The sequence below is a fragment of the Hyposmocoma kahamanoa genome, unplaced genomic scaffold (assembly GCF_003589595.1).
Source record: "Hyposmocoma kahamanoa isolate Upper Pololo Valley unplaced genomic scaffold, ASM358959v1 93, whole genome shotgun sequence".
Lineage (NCBI taxonomy): Eukaryota > Metazoa > Arthropoda > Insecta > Lepidoptera > Cosmopterigidae > Hyposmocoma > Hyposmocoma kahamanoa.
Genome location: NW_020654810.1, coordinates 9280739 through 9302544, shown reverse-complemented (window position 1 = coordinate 9302544; position 21806 = coordinate 9280739). Strand labels below are relative to the sequence as shown.

The 21806-nt window shown below is 35.7% G+C and overlaps 1 protein-coding gene and 1 long non-coding RNA gene across 4 annotated transcripts; one reads left to right on the top strand and one right to left on the bottom strand.

Moving 5' to 3' along the window:
• The first annotated feature begins 10637 nt into the window (after positions 1-10637).
• Positions 10638-17374, top strand: LOC113237313 (A-kinase anchor protein 1, mitochondrial). 3 transcript variants are annotated; one of them, XM_026473717.1, is made up of 8 exons: positions 10800-10832; positions 10946-11449; positions 11526-11766; positions 11850-11989; positions 12952-13129; positions 13680-13898; positions 15376-15509; positions 16696-17374. In XM_026473717.1, exons 1-8 carry the CDS (start codon positions 10815-10817, stop codon positions 16765-16767), a joined length of 1506 nt encoding a protein of 501 aa, XP_026329502.1. In that variant the 5' UTR covers positions 10800-10814; the 3' UTR covers positions 16768-17374. The 3 variants fall into 3 exon arrangements, with proteins under 3 accessions (XP_026329501.1, XP_026329500.1, XP_026329502.1); XM_026473716.1 differs by having other exon boundaries at positions 10638-11449; positions 12958-13129; XM_026473715.1 differs by having other exon boundaries at positions 10638-11449.
• Positions 17375-19356: 1982 nt separating this feature from the next.
• On the bottom strand, positions 19357-20276 carry LOC113237372. Its single transcript, XR_003311033.1, has 2 exons — positions 20103-20276; positions 19357-19735 (listed from the first exon to the last, which is right to left on the bottom strand). It is a non-coding gene; the product is annotated as an uncharacterized LOC113237372 (long non-coding RNA).
• Positions 20277-21806: the final 1530 nt, after the last annotated feature.

Sequence of the window (21806 nt, the reverse complement as noted above, 5' to 3'; positions counted from 1 at the left end):
CACTGTAATGCTGGCCATCATGGCGAAAGGATTTGCCAATTGGCATAGGGTACTTGCCGATTATTACCCAGGATTGCCAGACATACAGGGAAGGAATGCTACATCATTGTGCGGGAAGGCTCTTTTCGTGCAACCTTTACATGAGTACCAGAGCAATGGAATTCAATCTGGGACACTTCCCAGAGCACCCAGACCAATTAAGACAGGAACCAATTTAGTAAATAATTTCCTAAATTGGTCCTACTGGGGAATGGAACCTGGAACCTCCTCGTCTAGCACCCACAGAGGTCGCCAACTCTTAAAGTAAGTGTATCATATAGATTTCAAGCTAGAAAAAATGACGTAAAACGACGTTTTGTACAGAATTCTACAGTTTGACATACTTAATAATATAACAAGTTGTCCGTGTTTGAAGAAAGGGCAAAAAGTGCCATTCGAAAAATTTTTCAGCTGGCACATTTTAGATTTTCACAACTGTTTTCAAATACTGACGTCCTGTTTTTTAAATTCAATTTTAAAAATTGATTAAAACTAAAATTGATGGCCTCTGTGGTCCAGTGGCTTACACACCGGTTTTCATGTTGTCGCCATCTCTGAGGTCCCGGGTTCGATCCCCGGCTGGGTTAGTGTAGGAATCGAGCTTTTCCATATTGTTTCGGGTCTTGGATGTTTGTGGTACCGTCGTTGTTTCCGATTTCCACAACACAAGACTGAGGGTGGTATTCCAGAACTCTACTCAATGCTCAAGTCAGGATTTGAGCAGACTTGAGTATGATTTCAAGCACTGGAAATACGACCCTAATGGCCAACACATAAAATCATACTCAAGTCTTTACTTGAGTATGATTTTCAGTGCTCACTGCAATACTCAAGTCTTGACTTGACTGAGTTCTAGAATACGATCCTGAGAGTCGTATTCCAGAACTCTACTCAATGCTCAAGTCAGGATTTGAGCAGACTTGAGTATGATTTCAAGCACTGGAAATACGACTCTAAAGGACTTGAGAATGATTTCGAGTGCTTTAAACCATAGTCAAATCTAGAATACGACCCTAATACTAGTTCTGGAAAACTCTGCTCAATACTCAAGTCAGGACTTGAGTATTGCAGTGAGCACTGAAAATCATACTCAAGTCCTTGCCATTAGGGTCGTCTTTCCAGTGCTATAACTTTTATTCTTATGTAATTTCTTAAAAAGCTGATTGTTTCAGAGAAAAAAAATTTGTTTTTTTTTTGTAGAAATAAACATTTTATTATTTATCTCGACATGTAGGAAAATGTAATGTGTACATTTATAGTATAGGTCCAATCATTCTCTATCAAGAATAAAATAATCCATCTGCAGATACATGCAGCTTTACGTTTAAAAAGGTGGCAAAATGTTAGATTTGTTATTTATTTTTTAACACAACATACTAGTTTCTACTTAACTTTCGTGTTATTGTTATAACACTTTCTAAATTACATTAAAATTAATTTTTTTTTAGTCGAAGCCCATGTATTTTGTTAAAAAGTATATAAGTTAGCAATTTTGCCGCATCATTACGTACATACAAAGCCGCAAGTACATATACTTTCTAAACGAATTATTTTTTTCTACATAGAAAATGATTGGAACTATACTGTACGTAACCCACGCACATTACATTTTCGTATATTTTAAGATAAAAAATAAAATTTATATTTCATACAAAAAAATATTTATTTTCTCCTAAAATATCAACTTTTCAAGAAATTATACAAGAATAAAAGTTGTTAGTAATGTTATTATCTATTACTTAAAACAAATAGCTCGATGCTCCACAAGTTATTCCTATGTCCAATAATTATGAATTTGGGCCCACTGTGCGGCGAGTTCGCCGTTGCAGTTGACTTGCAGGTAGTGAATGGGCCGCTTTAGGAAAGCCCTCGCGGGCCACTTTATCCATAGTTGTATAGTATTACTAAGTATTTAGCAGCCCAGCGGCACACGGCGCAACGAACGCCAAATATTTCTAGTAAAAAATTAAAGTAGAAAACTACAAATTTGATATTTAATATTGGTCACTCAACAATATACCAGTTCTTTTAGCAACCTGTGTAGTACATACTGAAGGGGAATATGGGTGTCTAAATAAAATTCACTGGTATTTGTTTTTATTAAACTTTATTTTAAAAAAAATATATAGGTAACTACTATCACAACCTAGATTTAAGTAACCAGAGTGATACATATTTATTATACCTGACTTCACAAATTAATGGCTAATATCAAACTGTAAATGTATAAGTATTTATAATCTATACCCAAAGATCAGTTGATTTCAAGGATGCGGAGCAGCTACTTCTCTTGTCTCGTACAACACGCCCTACTTGGGTGTTGAATTTCTCGAGATCTTTGTAGTAGGTTGTACTTTTGATAAGTAGTACGTACGTACGTACTTAATTCGTAAAAGACTAGTAACTATGAAGTGCTAGTTGTGCCTGTAAAAAATATACGAATTGTTAAATTCGCCGTACCTTCGACTATGTCAAACTTTATTTGTACAATAGTGATATGGTTCCACATTGTATTTAAAGCTATATATTATATATGGTCTACCAGAATCGCATCCGCGGAATAAAAAAAAAAGCAATGTCGGTGGCTCCCTCGTGATAAGTTCCTGACAATGAAATTCGTTGACCGCTCCGCAACGCAGATGGATCTTACCCGTTAATCAGTCGGTGTGGTTCGTAGGTATACAGGGTGTCCCAAAACTCAACGATAACCTGGGAACAGGATGTTGCCTGGTTTGTAATAACCCAGAAAAAAAATTTTTTTAATCGGAGGCTTATTATGATATTAAGCATTTTAATGAAAAATGTTGAAAATGTACACCATTTTTTGTTCACAATTACAAATTTGCTAATTTTGCTGTTCTACTTTTTGTAACGGCAACCCAAATAGCCCAGCTAATGAACACAATGCTAAAAAAAGCCCGAATTGCTAAAGTTTCTGCACAAAAAATATTGTATTTAATTTTTTTTCTACAAATTTTTAGCAATTTTTTTTCAAGGTAACTTTGACACCCCGTACTGTAAAAAAAATGTACCTAGACTACCATGGCAACTTCTTACAAAAGTTGGCGCAACTCACAGACCACTTCCGTGGCGCAACTAATCAAGATTTTAAAATGGTCTAAAACCTTCTACGTCATGCTTCTTGGAAAAAAATTATCTTGGTTTTAAAAAGGTTCTAAAAAGCGGCCAATTTAAAAAGGTTACCTTTTCTAAGTGAAAATAGCTTTCAGTGCCTATAAGGTTAATTTAGGTTTCATATCCATGTAGTCGGAGTTAGACTGACTGGTAAAAATGGTAAGTATGATTGAGTGAGGAACAGTCTCAAAATTCCAAATTTCTCGATAGATATAGGAATATAAATAAATAATTTTATTACTGATTACAGCAGGTGCTCAAACTGTTTTCCACCGGCATCAATACATGCACGACAAAGCCTTGAAAATGACCTTTACAAAAGTCTAGGGGGTTCAAATCTGGAGAACGGGGTGTCAGATCAACTGGAAGACGTGCCACTTAGCACATTGCGGGAAATGTGGTATCAACATGACGGGTGTCCTGCGCATTGTGCCCGTCCAATAGAATATCTCAATGAAGAGTACGCAGGTCGACGGATTGGGCGCCTCGGTCACCCCGTTCTCCAGATTTGAACCTCCTACACTTTTTTACTGGGGTTGTCTGAAAGAAAAAGTTTATGCAAAACCGTTGCCGAATTACGACGAAGAACGACGGAAGATGTACAACTGATAAATTTAAGACGATATGCACGATTGGTAAAGAGGTCATTTTCAAGGCGTTGCCGTGCATGTATTGATGCCGGTGAAAAACAATTTGAGCACTTGCTGTAGTCTGTAATAAAATTATAATAATTTATTCATTAGTTTTATTTAAATTCCTATATCTGCCGAGAAATGTGGAATTTTGAAACTGTTTGACTCACTCAATCATACTTACCTTTTTTACCAGTCAGTCTAACTACTACTAACTACCGACTACATGGATACGAAACCTAAATTAACCTTACAGGTACTGAAAGCCGTTTTCACTTAGAAAAGGTAACCTTTTTAAAATGGCCTCTTTTTAGAAAAACCAAGATTCTTTTTTTCCAAGAAGCATGACGTACAAGGTTTTATACCATTTTAGAATCTTGATTAGTTGTACCAACCTTTGTAAGAAGTTGCCATGGTAGTCTAGGTACACTTTTTTACAGCATGGGGTGTCAAAGTTACCTCGAAAAAATCTTTCTTTGGCATTGTGTTCATTAGCTGAGCTATTTGGGTTACCGTTACAAAAACTAGAACAGCAAAATTAGTAAATTTGTAATTGTAGTACTTAAAAATGTGTTGCACAGGTCGTACATTTTCAAAATTTTTCATTAAAATGCTTATATTACAAAAAAAATTATTCCGATTTTTTAAAGTTTTTTTTTCTGGGTTATTACAAACTAGGCAACACCTGTTCCCAGGTTATCGTTGAGTTTTGAGACACCCTGTATATTTGCTTGGTTTCTTGACGCTGTAGGCATTCGTTTCTTTTTCTAAAATTTAAGGCATACGTTTGTGTCGAATTGTACCATAATATAATATCATTGTAGAGTCAACAGCACATGAAGCTATACATTTTAGTTCGAATATCGCAACCAGTGCAACGGAACAAGAGCCATCAATGTATAACTTGATGTGCTATGCTGCCGTCAAAACAGGTGGTGGCTAGTCCACGGCGCATGATTTTTGGGATGATACATATCCAACATTTTTTTCTTCACTTTGTTCTTATTTAATCACATATTATAACCGAGTAATACGACGAGTGCTATTTTGGAATGATAAAATAAGCGCAAACCGGCGGAATGGAATGCGTACGACATTAAATTTATATATATTGATAAATTTTATGCTATTTCAACACAATGCTCTGAGATTGACCTCGAGTATAACAGCGCATTGTTGTCTGTAGTTTTGAAGAGCACCCTAGAAAATACCCACCGGCGGGAGGCACCGGTATGCGACGGAATCCACTGGTATGCGCCAGAATCCACCATATGTGACGGAATCCACCAGTATATACCGGAATCGACCGGTATGCGGCGGAATCCACTGGAATACGCTGTAATCCACCGGTATGTGCCGGAATTTTTGTTATGCGCAGGATTCTGCCTGAATGCGCAGAGTTATTTTCGATAGCATAGTCGCTAGTGGAAGTGAATTAAATTCGAATGAGCGGTGACACGTCTGCGGATGCCACGGCATTCCAGCAGACTGCGGTATACTGGCGGACGTGACAAAATAAATTGATGACGAATTTGAAAGTGGTTGTCTGCGTAATTTGGGGGATCTAATATGTTATTGGCCATATTTCAGAGGCATGCTTTGAAAACAAATTTAAAAAAAACAGGGAGACCAAATATCGAACTGCAGACTGAGGACGAAGCTCGTAACATCCGCACACCGCTAATCTACAGCCACTTGTCATAGAATTATAGTAGAGCTACAAAGTGTTTACGATATTTGTTTTAGATACGTAACTTATAGTTATGACAAATACAAGACTGAACTTAACGTTCAACGAGATTCCTATACTTATAGCATCAGATTTTAGATATTGAAACAATGCATTTCTAAGGAAACTTACTTTCTGGTCTCTGCTCAGATAGAAGATGATATATATTACTAAAGAAGCTGAGGATTGCACTACAACACAGTAGTTTAGTTTTTCTCTTATTGATTCTTGTATCGTTCGAAACACATGACATATCAAGATATAAAACCATTCTCAGTAAGGCTTTCCTGTGTTTCGGTTTTTTGCATTTTATAGTCTTTGTCAGCTTTACAAAGTTTATATTCGAAAGCAGATGTTTTTAGGGACTCTCTCTCCAATTTTTTGTTTGCCTTTGGTAATTTAATATTAAACAGAACATTGGAAGTTCCCGCGAATCATAGTATAAGTTCATCTTTTGCGGCCTTTATTTTTATACTCTTTTTGTTTTAACCTTGTTTGAATTCGTAGTTATGGTGTTTTTCGGTTAATTCCTACCAACATAGTCTCCGAACTCTCGTACAAACTAATCTTGGGCAACAAACATCACAATGCGATATGCGCATGTCTGTTGCGCTCTTCGTTTTACACTCTTTTTTACCTTTACGTATTTTAAAGTTAAATCTCCTTTTTTTTCTTATTTCCCATTTGTTTTGCAATTTTATCACATATTTTCTTGTCAGCTTTTTTTTTGTGTCTACGGTTTTTTAAATAATTCTCTTCAATATTAACAACACACATAGCCCCAGGTCTTAAATAATGAACATTATCGTATATTTTGTTTTTTAAAAACTGCCTTTCCATTTTAGTAACCGAGCTGGGTTTAATACAATAAGCACAACAATTTTTGCAGTTTTTAGTTTCTTTTGTTAATGTATTTGAGAATGGTTTGCATATTGCTTTACAAGGACCGAATGTTGTGCACAGCGTTTCGAAATAGTTTGTGATTGGCTTGCATATTCGACTATTACCGAAACCCCATACCATAATTACCCCAATTGCTACTGAGACTCATAAATCTGTTGTAGTTTATTACAGTGGTTACTGAAGTACTTACTAATGATTTCTTGCGTTTACTTTTACCATGAATAGAACACTATGACGGTGTTTTTTTGTTTCTGCAATTTGATTAGTCCTTTCAATTTTGATTTATCAGCAATTCTAGAGCACTATTGCTTTAGAATCACAATAACGATGATGATATAGGTACTCATACTTCATTGAAAGAGTATTATAGGTACATATACAGGGTGTTCGCCCGCATTAGCCATATTATTGATAATGATTAATTAAAAAAAGAAAAGCAACATAACAGACACTTGCAATTGTTTTAATTTTTTTATGTGGAAAGCATTTCGAGAAGTTTCTGCTCGCTGTTGTGTTTTAGTTTTAGTTTAATTATTTATTTAATGAGACTGAATTTCTTTATTATTTCACGTTTCCAAATCCGCGCTCCACGTAGCTTCTCCGCCTGGGTGAAGAACGATCGTACCTACGAGCACCTAATTCTACATAGGGCGCACTATAAGTTTCCGGAATGGTCCACTTACATAAACAATATTTAAAAAGTAATTACAATATTTGAAAATGGAACTCCTTGGCTGTAGAATAGGTAGTAAGTATGAGGGTGGCTCTGGGATCGTGATTGTCCCGTTGGGCACGAGGAGCATGTGCAGCGGCAGCGTACAGTTGGCCATAGAAGTTTTCAATCTCATCAAGAATCTCCGGCTTTGACGTTACGATTCGATCTGTGTTTTGAGCGTCGTCAGGTGGCTCCTTCCAAGCTACTGACTAAATATTCTTAACCCTCGGTTTCGCTCTATCGCCTCCTCAATGAGGCGTGTATTGGAATTCCGAAAGTCACGCCGTAGGTACCATCTTCGCAAAGGTCTGACTGCTCTGACGACACTTCGCCTGAGTAACTTCTCGTCTTTTTGTCATGAGCCGTAGAATCGCATCCGAGAGTTTGGACTTCGAGCTTGTACGCTGCAATTGGCAGAATTTGATACCGTCTTTCCTCAGCATTCCAACCACGTTTTGTAGGTCTCATAAGATGGTGGCCCATTGTCATTGGTTGTCCAAAGTACCAAGATCTATGACGGGCAACATTCATTGTTAGCGTTTTCCAATATATTCGACAGTGAATAGTGCACTTACAATTATATGGACGTCAGGTCCGCGCTAAAAAGTGTACGAACTTATAGGGCGTTAAAATCGTATACAGAGCGTCATTCACGCTTTAGTCTTCGTTTGTTCGACTGACAGCGAAGCAAGCCAAATTAGACAGTACTGCGATGAGATTACAATTTAAATTCAACGTTTTAGCTATTTCATATTCCTTTACATGTCACTACGTTTAAATAGGTTGACTTGGGACATTTTTTTCGTGGTTTTTGTATTAGACCCGTCGTCCATTTATTTGTAAGTGAATGACTTAATGGGTTGATTTTTACCTTGACTGATGCCAGCGGCATTAATATTGCCATTGCCAGTTCTAACGTTTACCATCCTCTAAGGTTTTAACACTGTATTATATTGCGTCGTGACCAATGCTTGCTATTCGCTGACGAAATCCTAAAACAAGCACCGCCAGTAAGCAAAAGGAAAAGAACATACCATAAGAGACAGAATGGGTATCGCTTATTCTTCAATGCAGCCACTGGTGTCTGTGTATTCGAGTGGAGGAAATAAAATAGAAACACGCAAATCAAGCTTGGATATTCATCTTAGTGGGTATTTTAATAAAAAGGATGTCAAGCGTTAGAAACTCAAAGTAATCCCTAAATGATAAAATAATTTATTTCTAATATAGTTTATAACTCACTTTATACTAATTATTGACGCTGAACGATTTTATATAATATTTATTAATTGCCATGGCGTGTGTTTTTTTGCAATAACCACGCATTAACTCTTATAATTTTTAGAACAATAAAACAAATTTTCATCGATATTTGCAAGAATATTCACCTAAACTTCAAAGAAGCCAAAGTCGTAAAAATTAAATATTGCAATTTTTTTGTTTTTTTTTTTAAATTATTAAGGCTTTGGCAAAGCCATCAGCCTAAACATGAAGTTTAATTGTTTCTGTACATTATTCTAAGTCTGTACATATGCCCGCTACAAAGAGGATAGGCAATTTGAGGCGGCGTGCTTGGATTGACTCGGAATTCCTTAGAACGGGCCGATACGGGTATTTTAGTTCGAGATTCGTATAATTTCGCGTTTTAATCTTCGATTAAGGTACAATAGCACTATCCTATTCCACTTTAAACTAGATTTCACAAAATAATTGAAAGTCAAAATAAAAAAACGACACTTTTCCCTCCAAAATGCCCAGAGCGAATTCCAATTTTTTTGACACAGTGCTCGGGGTTGCAAATTAAAGTGTTAATAGTGTTGCCAACTTGTACGCGCGTTCATGCGCATTCGAACTCGTTTGCACTTTGCAGTACGGTTATGTCGGCCGCCATGTTGAATTTTTTTGAGCTTCGTGAGAAAACATTGTGAGCACGTGGATTGTTGGATTATAATTTATTGAGCGAAATTTGATAGTAATATCAGCTAACATATTATTTTGGCTTGTTTTTCTTTCTTCTCTTTCAAGTGCAAACATTCTTTGTTGGATATCAAAGTAAGTACGCTTTATTATTATGCCGGCGACAAATTTTACTTTTGGATCATGGAGTTCAGACGTTGGATCGTAGGTCACGATGCCATTACGTTATAATCACACCTAAATAAATAAACGACCACGAGCAAACATTGGAAATTTTATTCTGGCCTTATTTTGGATTCAATCGCGGCATACCTAAAATTGCGTAACCTTTCTTTTATAATTCTTCGATTGCTTACGTGTTGCCCATTAGGGTCTGCACATCGCTCGTGACCCTCACCGGTCCACGTATCACAAAAAATAGTCGCCCAAAGTGGAAGCACATGTAGCGAAGGTATTCCAGCGTGACAGGCCGTACGTTGCGTTGTAGACGTGTCTGCAGCTGTGAAGTGATAGTGATCGGCGGCGAGCGGTATAGATTCGTGGCCCATGCTTGCCTCGAGCGGTGTGCGACTATCTCTCGCCCGGTTCCGGCGCGTGGCCGAAATGTTAAATTACTCTTGCTAATTACAAATTTCTCATAAACCTTGGAGAGTTGTACCCATTTCTGTTCTTAGTTTTGTTAGTTTTCAGTGTGTTATATTTTTGTTATTGTATAAATAAACACCAATCTTACAAGAATAATAACCTAATAATAAGTGAAGGTTCTTTTCATCCATGTGATGCTAGTGTAAAATAAAAGTTTAATAGCATTTTATTTAAAATGGAACTATTTCAAGTAAGTAGGTCAAGTGTTAATTTTTTAAATTATTAGATTGATATGGGTTGCAAATTTTTGGGGTATTTACTTTTGTTGTAACAATCACAACCTGCTGGATAATTTTCCACATTGTGTTTTAATTAGGGGTTAAGAAGGGTGTTTCCCATTTTATGTGCGCTAGCAATGTTTTCAACAAGTAATTTACTTCCATTATATTTTGCTATATAACTTACTAATTTTATTTACGTAAAGGTTATGTTCTAACGTGATTCAATCTTTTTATTTTACACAGTAAAAAATTTTGTGGTTTTTATAATAGGCGTGTTATGTAGCTCAGCTTGATTAAAATTATGATAAGGAATTAGCTTGGGGCTTTTTTTGTGTACACAATATGTTCGTATTAGTTTTTCTTTTTAACAAATATGGTGCTGCTTTAATGTGTCACTGGGTCAAAAAAAAGACTGTCTTAACATCTGTTTTTCGTGACTTGTTTTATCTAGTTTCAAACTCATTCCATTATATTTAATGTGGCATTATTAAGACAGTGTTTTTCTCTAATTTGGTTTTTTCTTGATCTCAGGTATCTGTTTACTGTCAGATGTAATATTTATGTATTATTATATAAGAAGCTGCACTTTATTCAACTTAACTGTATTGTATGATAAATTACATGGTTTAAAGTAGAATGTAAAGTCACATGTAGCATGTATCATGTAGTCTTCCTAATCGGTTTTTTTGTTGTAGATTTTTTGTAAAAGTGGCTTATTACAATGGCCCCTTGTCGTCAAGTACTTATGTGGTCTGTGCCATCCATAGCAGTTTTATTGGGAATTTTTTGGTTCAGACGAAAGAGGGAATTTGCCAAATCTGACCCAGGGGGAAGAGAAAAAATAAAAAGTTTACAAGAAGAACTAGCAGAAGTCCTTAATGCTGAGTTTGAGGCTAGAAGAGTATCCCCGTTGGGTAAGGCAGAGCACTTCATCATTAAATCTGCTCCTATTGATATTGTTCCCAATGGGACTGCCTCTCAACGCTCTTCACCACTTGAATTGACAGATGAAGAAGTTGATCTAGAAATAGAAAAGATTATTAGAAAAAAATCCTTAGAGAAAGACAAGAAAATGTCTGGCTTTGAAAATCAACATTTGGTGGTCAAAACCGACATTCCAGAAACCCCATTTGTTGTAAAAGAGACACCTAATATGTTTGGTTCCCTGAAAACTGAAATGTCATGCAGCAAGAGTGAAACTGATGTTATATCTGTCAATTCTACTGACGCTAATGATACCTCTGATGAAAAGAATGGAACACAGCTTGACAGTACACCATTTGAAAATATAACAAATGATGAGATTACAGTAGCTGATACTGAAGAATTAAATAATGATAATGATAATTTAGTCGAAATACCTAGTAATAATGAAGAGAGTGGTAATAATAATAATTGTTTCTCTGCAACACAACGTAGACGTATATCAGAAAGAGATTCTGCCAACCACAGCCCTGTGGACCCTATGTTAGCTAGTCCATCAATGTGTCATTTCTCAGATAATCACAGTGAGGTAAGTTCACAATTGTCTGCTCAAACTTGTTGTAACAAAATTTTGAATAATTGAAATGCAATCAAACTTATTTCAGGGTTCAAGTGATAGTGGCAAAGGATGTTCAGAGGCAGCCAGCCCCCCACCAGCAAACATAAACATGGTTCCGTCTGAAACAGCACTGAGAATACACCAATTTGTAATACCCCAGACCCTGGTTGGTCTTTTGATAGGGAAACATGGCTCTTTTGTTACACAAATTAAAGCCAAAACTGGTGCAATTGTTTATGTTAGAAGACATCCTGACTCTATTAAACAAAAAATATGCGCAGTTGAAGGTGAAGTATCAACTTCATAAAATAAAATTTGTGCGAGCAACCATCCACAGAATACCTTGAGAGAATATATTTTCGAATTCCAGGTACTCAAAGTGAAATCGAAGCAGCTTTAGATATGATAAGAGAGAAGTTCCCAGAAAAGAGATTTCCCAATTTCTCTCTTCAAGAAATTAGTGCAGAATTATATCAAAGACTTGCCCCTTTAGTACCAGAGTTCCTACAAGTGAGTATTCAAACACTGATAACAATTTTGTATCTTAAATGAAAAGTTTATGTAAGTTTCATAGAAAATACAATTTTGCATAAAAAATCTTAAAAATACTTATAGTTGTAACACTAAAATAATTATGTAGAGCCCAATAAATACTAAATGCCAACAAGTCAGGGCGCGTTCGCACTATGTCGTGACGACAGATAGTCGTGCAGCTTACAGTGTCGTAGTTTGTATATTTAAATGAAGTTGTTCACATATAGTACGACACTATTAATCGTCTCAGTGGGAACAGCCAGAATGACAGTCGTCAGACGATAAAAAAACGTGACGATAAAAACGTGACAGATTGTCGCAGCTCCTATTGTCGTCACGTTTTATTTATCGCTGTCCGCACGTATTCTGCTCCCTGCCCTCCCCTCTCGTACCCCGCGCCCTCTACTCGCTTTGCAGTAGCATTGGGTCGTAGCCAGAGATGGGCAAGGAGGCTGTCGTGAAACGATAAATTGTCGTCACGATCTAGTGGGAACAGCTAGTCACAACAGTCGTTCAACGATAAACAGTCGTCCACGACAGATAGTCGTGATATGGGAACAGGCTAGACACGACAGTCGTCCAACGATAATAAAACGTGACAACATAGTCAATGAATGTTATTTTCGATAAGCCAGGGATTAGAATTCCATAACTTAATTGTAGTGTTTTAGTGGAACTTTTAAAAACAACAGAAATACGTAGTCACACATAATATGGTTTGTAATAATCACATTCCATGCCTTCTAATTACAAATGTGCTTTATTGTCCAAGTAAAATCATAATAGTCACACTACAAAGAAATTACCATGTTCTCATTCGACAAGGTGACTCATATTAATACAACGTGACAATATGTTACATAATGTTGTTTTTTTCATAATAATATCATCAATTTGCATATGGACAAATATTTGAGCATTGTATGCTGATACGACAGTTGCAGTTGGTGGAGTCGGTGAATAATGACACGATAATGACGTGTCTGGTGAGCGCCGGGCATTTCTTCCTGCAGCAACCACTTCACCCAACCTTCCCCTCTCTGCACGTGCTGCATCGTCTCATGGCCACCACATATCAGAATCCGGACGTTCCGTCTCTACCGCGCCCTGTGAAAGGTAACCGTGACCTTTCCAAACCTGTCCTTTAATTAGGTCGCTTTGTACAACTGCGCCGAAGTCTGATAGGACAAGTTTTAGATTAATTTTAAATTTAATATTGTAGTAACTTTAGTCCTCTGTACTTTGTAGCAACAGAATTTTAAAGATAAAAGCGTTTCACGCGATAATTTTTTGCCGATTTGAGTGCTTAGCTAAGTTTGTGGCCGATAGGCGATCTAACAACGGTTATTATCTCATCCATCATTCGCGCCAACCACACATAATTTTGTGGACAAGTAAAATACCTGTTGTGTTTTTTTATAAATCATTATAATGATGACAATTTAGCTTTTTTCTACAACATGTTTATATTCAATGACGCAAGTTGTGAAATTTTTAGGAATAAACTTTTTGACCATCTCAAGACTTGTGCCATAAGGCAATTTGTAAATTGTTATTTCTTGTAACGATTTTAACCTACATTTTTATTGTTGCCGTAACGTGCCGATGGTTAACGTAAATTTAGCCATTGTAAACTGAAATCACTAGGCACTATTATCATTTCCAGAGGGTTCCATATGCGCAGCGCCTACAGAGAACAATTGGTATCGCGCGCAAGTGATCTCCACATCGGAAGAAAATGACACGTCAGTCGTGAAGCTGGTGGACTTTGGTGGATACCTCACCGTCGACAACGATCAGCTCAAGCAGATCCGCTCCGATTTCATGACTCTGCCTTTCCAGGCAACAGAAGCAGTTTTGGCCTTCGTGAAACCAGCAAATAATGGTTTATAAATTTTCATTTATTTTCATATATTTTATAATCCGCTTTACGAACAATGCTTAATAAATTTTATTCATTTTTGACACAGCTTGTCTGTAGTTACCTTATTTTTATTCAAGTCTGTGTTTTCAATCAATATCTTATCGCATTTATAAAACTTTCCTTACCATTTTATTTTTAACAATATAGAATTACAAACTGCTCACCAACTTCGCCGTTTCGTACGTTCATTCTAATACACATTATCAGATTCGGGAAAATTCTATACTCATATTGTCTGTTTTTTTCTTTTCAGTTTTGAATATAATTAAAATTATTTATTGTCTGAATAATTCAATTTCAATTAATAAATTGAATATATATTAATGATTGAAATTGAATGCCACATATCAAACCGAATTCATAATCGTAATACGTAGTTTATTTTCATTGCGCTATATTAAATTGTTTCCTTCAGTCTTCTGTTTAAAGATAGCAATAACATTGACATTTTAGATTTTAAGACTTTCGTGGTTATTCACTAAATGATTATCACTAATATCAGGTTTCTTACCACGGTATGACTTCTTTTTATTTTCCCGATATTTCGGAACGGTTGACTCAACTGAGTTAACCCGTGACCATGAACCGTGCAACCGTTCCGAAATATCGGGAAAATAAAAAGAAGTCATACCGTGGTAAGAAACCTGATATTAGTGATAGTAAACATTAACATTAATAAAACATTATATTCTCTTTAAATACAGTTCTCGCCACGGCCGCGCTATAAGGTTTAATTACATGTAAATATCATCTTAAGTCTGTCACATCTTATTTCCTGCAAAACCATGACCTTATAGGTACAAATTTAACTACACGTCTTTGGCCATCGGGTGATAACCCGAAAACATAATAACACGCTTGCCTTGACGTTATTTTATCTAGTTATTGTTTATTTCCAGACACTAAATGACATGTTTTTTAACGCTATGTTATCGTTTATCATCCAAATTATTATTTAAATCCATGTGATATGACGTTTCGGGGATTTCAATGAGTACTGGATTAGCTTATCATAACTTATTGACATTATGTTGAACAAGCCTTTTAATTACATTTTGTAACACTCATTAAGAACCTATTGTTACTTAGAGAGGTGAAGTTTTACAGAAAACATATAATTAGTAGTACATTGCTCGTGAATCCATGTCGAAATTAACATGTACATCAAATTACTGTAGCAAGCACCGTTCATTCTCATTCAATAATTTAGTTTATAATGATTCCACTTATACAAAATTTTGATTAGGAAAGAACTGAAAGTTAAATACATTTGACTTAATGCAATAAAGTGTAAAAAGAGGCGAATATAAAGAGACCTTTGCCACAAAAGCTAAGGTCCTTACGAAATTATGTAAATTTCGTTATTTTATTACAGCAGTAAGCACTATACAAAACGGTAAGAAATTCTTACTCTAACGGTGGTCGTGGTAATTTGCAGAAGCCGAGTGGAGCGGCGAGGCTCTCCGCATCATGGCGGGCCTGACGGCAGGGCAGCTTCTGCACGCGCAGGTCGCCGGCTACGACGAGGCGGGCCTGCCGCTCGTACACCTCTACCTCACTCTAAATCCGCAGGTCAGTATTATCTCGTATCATTTGTGAACAGACTACTAAAACACTCATCGCTTTGTGACTCTTGTGCAAACGATTTTGTGTATGGTGTAGCACCACTAAGATTTCACATAGATAGTGTAAAGGTTCACAAATTGATAAGTATTGTTCTGGGTCGGAGACCTGGTATCCCAAGACAGGGTCTACCGAGTTTGGGCACCAGTCTCCCATTAAGTTCTCACTTGAATGTACTTTTAAAATTGTATGTGAGTATATGTTGGAGAGAATAAAATGATTATTATTATTATAGGTGGATTATCGAAAGTTGATGTGATTTTTTAATGAATAGAATGCACACGCCGTCTAAAAATTATTTTTCCAATTTCGTTACACGAGAATATTCTATTAGATGTTGTATAGGGAAGTCCCTTTTCGAAGACAAAAAAAACATATCCATCACGTTGTTTATGATCCTGGTCATGAATAGCTGTGAACAAAAACTAAGTATCCTTCTTTCTCGGCAAATGACTAATCTGCACAAGCGAGACTGGAAGCTCAGTAAAACTAATCAGTATGTAGCCAGGCTTACCATGTGCAGATTCACCAATATATGCAAACAAACACATCTGTAGATATCTACTTTCGTTAATTTATTTATATGTGTTTAACCCCAAAGCCGTGGTATTCTAATGGTTTAACCTGCCGCCTCGTGGTTTCGAATCCGGACTCGCAACTTGAGATTCTCGAAATTTAATTTGAAATTTACCGTGAGCTTTTTGGTGAAACAAAACATGCACGTCGAAGAAGATACACAACCCTCGGAAAACGTGTGAAGTCCCCAACCAAACCAAACTAAAACCGCCCCTGTGAGGAAACTCGTGCCCAGCAGTGGGACGTATAAACGAGTTGATGATGAACCCTATTAACGTGTCAATAATCAACACTCACCACAACAAAAAATAATTGAAAACACGTATTTTTTTATATCAATGCAAAAAATCGCAAGGAAAGAAATATATATTTCTAGTGTAGTTTATATAGATAATCAGGATTTTTAGTATTCAAATGCGGTAGCAACCCCGGACAGCATCAACGCCCCCCAATTGCTTCCGAGCCATCTACCGCCCCCTAGAACTCATCAGCGCCCACTGGGCAGGGACCACTTTGGGAAACTATGTTCTAACGAAAGGTAAATGTTTGTTGATTACAGCAAGTTATATTCCTGAATAGAGAGTTAGTGGAACGCGGCCTGGCGGAGTGGGACGTGCCCGCGGACTCGTGAGCGACGCCGGGTTCCTGTCTCCCCGCCTGTACCCGCGACATTAGCTTTATCGACGCTGTCTAGTAATATGGGATTGCATTTCGATTGACATTACGTCCACTAATACAAGACTCGCTACCCTACTGAAGCTTGCGTATTGCGAAGTGCGATGAGGCGTTACGAAGTGCGACCTCGCGTTATGAAGTGCATTCTTCTTTATCTCACTTTACTTTGTATGGATTGTCACTTGTAGCTCTTAATAAACGTTGCGTTTCGTAACAAACCTTTCAGTTTAGACTTAGTTTGCAGCGGTACATGAGTGTTAACGTTTAATATCAGACTGGTATCTGTTATGGTGACCCATTTAATGTAAGTAGTTAATTACGAAAATAGTATACTAACGTACATTCATACTACTATAGTAGAGCTCCTTAAAATTGTGATGTTATTTTTGCTTCTTTTTATTGATTTTTTTCTAAGCTCCCACAACTGGAACACTGAATTTACGGTACGCTTATGATTGAACTACTATGAATGCGTAGAGTTATATTACAGATTGCGTTTCGTAGTTTAAGGTTTTAATATAATTATGCGGCACCGATAAGAGGTCAATTTCTTTATTTTATGGTTATAGCTATTATTGTGTAGTGACGTTTAAAGTAAGAGTTTCAGGATGCTCATTATATTGTAAACACTGTCATCTGCATTTCGTTATATTGATTCCAGGTATTGCTTCCTACTTGTTGAACGATAATACTTTTTTGTATCGGATTAACGTGCCAAATTTGCCCAATCATTTATGATTTCGGCGTCATATGATTACGAACATCTAATTTGCTATATTTGATAACAAATATAAATTGCAACAAGATCTTGGCAATTTTGCCTTGAAAAATGTGCCTTTAAAAACGGACTCGTTCTGTTGACTTCCACATTTGTACAATGTATGTAAAATATTATTTGTCACATAAAGGTTTAGTTGACTCCTCGTTCCATTGTTGCGTGCTAATGCAATTGTACTGTCACGTCGCCGTAGTGGGCTGTGACAAAGAAGTATTTTATTTACGTTACGTAATAAAAAACGAATACTTAATTTTGTTGTGTAATTAAAGAATGACTGACAATGTATAGTAATATAGAATTTATTGTATAAACTTAAATAGCTGTATAAAAGAAGTACAATATTCAGTGATTGTTTCCATGGAAGGTAAAATTGTATTGGTATGCTTCCTTTTCCGCGTCTTTAATAAGGTGGCTGGGAACATTGCGTGCTACCCCAGATTTACCTTCTACCGTGTTTCTTTATGTTCCACTGCTCACACATGCCTCCATCTTTTCAAATGTCTTATTCCGTACGGTTCCCCGCCATCTTGTTAACCACCAAACAGCTCATTGACTAGAATATTACGGATTTTGTTCTCTTACAGATGGCATTGTCCAAAATCAGCTTTGAATTTGTCAGCTATTGATGAAACTTTGTGGTAAAATTTTATGTTATTATAATGAGCAAGTTGATAAATTATCCTGAATTCGTAGTTTTAATTTAGTGTACATACATAATAGAGAGTTTTAAGTAGTGATTAAAGCAATTTAATATTTTGAAGTTTTTAAAGTAAATTCAGTATTTTGAATATATAACGGTTTGTCTTTTAGCGATTGATTTGTATGCGTATTGTGTAGTGAACATGGCATTAGGGAATATTAGTACCTATGTGACTCAGTAGCAAGCGTCATCGCTGGTGCTACGTGGGATATTTTTCACAACGTAGCCGCTGTTTTTTTTAAATATAACGTGTTTGAATAGTAAAATTTGATATGAATCAAGAGTGTATTGAACTGAAACAAACAGCTGGCTCTCCTTTTGCATTTTGTTGACGTCCCTATTGTATATAAACTAATATATTTGCGGTTAAATCAATAAATTATCGTTATAAAAATGTTTTTTTTTACTGTTCTATATTGCTTATCCAATTTATTTTTCATTTAACATTATTTTTGACTCTTCCTTTGCTGTGATTAACATTTACCGTTTAGGAAGGATTATGATCATAGAAACAGTCTTTTACATAAAACTCTTTAATATAAAACTTACAATGTTTAACTATCTATACTAAATCTAATATCTCTACTTATTTGCCCAGTCCACTTACGTAAAACATTTACCAACAACAGCAACAACCATTTACATATTAAAAACAAATACGACTTGACAATGGCTTTATAACATTACAAGTTTAAAAACTTGTTCTGTAACACGGAAAAGAAATTCATAACAGTTCGTTAACGATAACGTCCTAGGTTTCAAGTTTTCTATTATTGGTAAAATAATAGATATTTTGTTAACGATTCGAAGATGAAAGTTATTTTTAGATATAAAAATAACACATCACCCTTTCTACAATTCGTAATGTATATTTTGTGACGCTGTAGACTTGTTAACCGTTCTAAAAAACAATGCCACGAGCGCTCTATAAAATGAACACTGCTAACGTTCTTCAATTAAATAGGCATTTGCGAATAAAACAGTTTCGATTCCAAATTTTTAGAAAAATATCAAGTTACATTGGCAATATTGTTTTTCTCAAATTTTGTAAATATGAGCGTACAATCTTCAAGAACTATTTACATATTGTAACAAATATAGCCCTGTAGACTACGTCAAGAATACGACACAATCGCAAACGCGATGGTGGCTACAAAATTATAATGTACATTTCCTTTTTTTTGTTTGGAATGGAATAGTTGTACCCAAAACTTGCGACATACACGACATAATATTAATATTTCATTAAATAATTAACAATTGTCTACATTTTGACAAATTAACTAAATTAAAATCCGGAATTAACTCCACACGTCTGCAGAATATTTCTTCATGGACTCGAGCTTCTTGAGGAATTGCACTGCCTCCTCCTCGGTGCGGCCGCCTTTCACTTGTACAGTCTTCAGTATTATGTTCCGCACATCCACAGCCATGTTCTTTGCGTCACTGTTGAACAAAATTTTATTTATTCATTAATTTGAGAACAAAGAAAAAAAAATATGCACAGTCAATACGGGATTTTATAGTCACCATCCAAATTTTAATAGTTATGATCCTTGGTATTATAATAAACTACGTGTTTTTCCTTTCATTACCAATCAGTACGTATGAGATATGACGTTACAAAGATTTATAAGAATATATAATAGATATCCTGTATATGAATATATAATATAATATGTATATATTATCAATTTAAGTTCGACAATGCAATATATATATTGGCGAACCTAAATTGATTAAAAAAAATAAAAGCTGTTTTATAAAATTAATACAACTGACTGACTGTTATCAATATAAAAATAAAGATTACCCGCAAATATAGAAATGCCCGTTCCGGTTGCCAAGGATATCCCAAATTTGATCCATGTTTTGCTCCAGAAGATGAGTGACATACACCTTATGCGCTTGATCTCGTGAGAACGCCAGATGCAGTTTCACATCACCGTTTTTCTCGTAATCTTGAAGTTCCTGAATAAAGTTAATAAGATTATGAAGGAATAATTATCAATCTTATTACTTTTAAGATAAGGTCCTTTCATACGAGGCATATATTAGTTTTGCTACATATTTACGCATTTTCTAAATCGTATTTATTTATTTATTTATCTTGTCATCATGTCAAATTTTGGAAGTTTGTAGATAGAATCTTTACTCTTCTATAGTTCGCGTAGTTATATGTCCAGTAACAGGCTAATCGCGGCATGCGAAATACCCGGTAATACAGATGATAATATTATAGTAGAAACAGTTGTTTAAACAGCATGTTAACTCTGCTTTGTTACATAACTCAATTTTTTTTTTTTGGAACGTGCAAAAATGAAACTATAATTTTGAAAACAATTATATACGGCGAAGAATGGTACGATGCAAGTCGCCAACACAACAAGACTCAAAAGTTGGCATATAGTAGAAACAATAGTTTAAACGGCAACACAGCCAGACAATTAATATCAACCAACACCATGGGACAGTCTTTCGCCTTACTCGATTATCCGACTAGCCATCTCTGCTTCTCTCTACCTCTCAGGTGCTTGGCAACAAAGTCGAGTGTCGTAATTTACTTGTAATTACATATTTTCCTAGATAAACGTGATGATTATGTGCGTGTGCAAACATTTGCTTTATTATGTATTATCGTTATTGAATATCATAATGTTTTTACTACTTTTCAAATACTTATTGAGATTTTAATATAGTTTTGTTATGATTATGAATACAAAGATCGATCACACAGAGAAATTTTCGTCGACGCCGTGGGACTTGAAGCTACGTCCATGCTGCTCCGTAGCATTGCTCTAACTACTGAGTCACGGGTCCAGTTACCGAGTCGTCGAAATTCTATATTTTTGTTATGTCTTTGTACCGACTTTCGGCATTCGTCGCCGCTAGTGACATCTAGTAAGAGATTTTTTAAATACTCATACTATTCATCTCTTTTTTTGTGAAAATACTACACTATAGTCGTCACCAAATAAGAGCCCAAATTGTACGTTGTCGTCGCGACGTGATTAGGGATGTGAACTAATCATCGGTAACCACATTAAACGATTGTTTACATTATTTTTCGGTTAATTGCTTTTCAATTTTAGATAGTACCTACAATTAACATTTATTGAAACATTATACAGTTAAATATAAATAATAAGTATTTTAAATGATCACAATGATAACCTGTACTTGTTGTTGTAGTGTTGTTACATTAGCAGAGTACACAAGGACAACCTGTAGTTATATAGCAAAAAATTTTTATTCACTGTTATCGGAAGACGAGCCAAAATCGTATATATAGTACCGGTATACACACAATTAATCGTTTTCAATTATATTGTCAATATTTACATCTTTATCAAAACCTATAGAGAATTATTCTCGATCCAGCGGCACTCGCAAAATGAGAAAAATTATAAATCTGTATGACTTTACGGCCATGAGTATGGGGTTTATTATATATATATATATATATATATATATATATGTGGGAGTGGCGATAGGGAAAACACAGTATTCAAGCAAT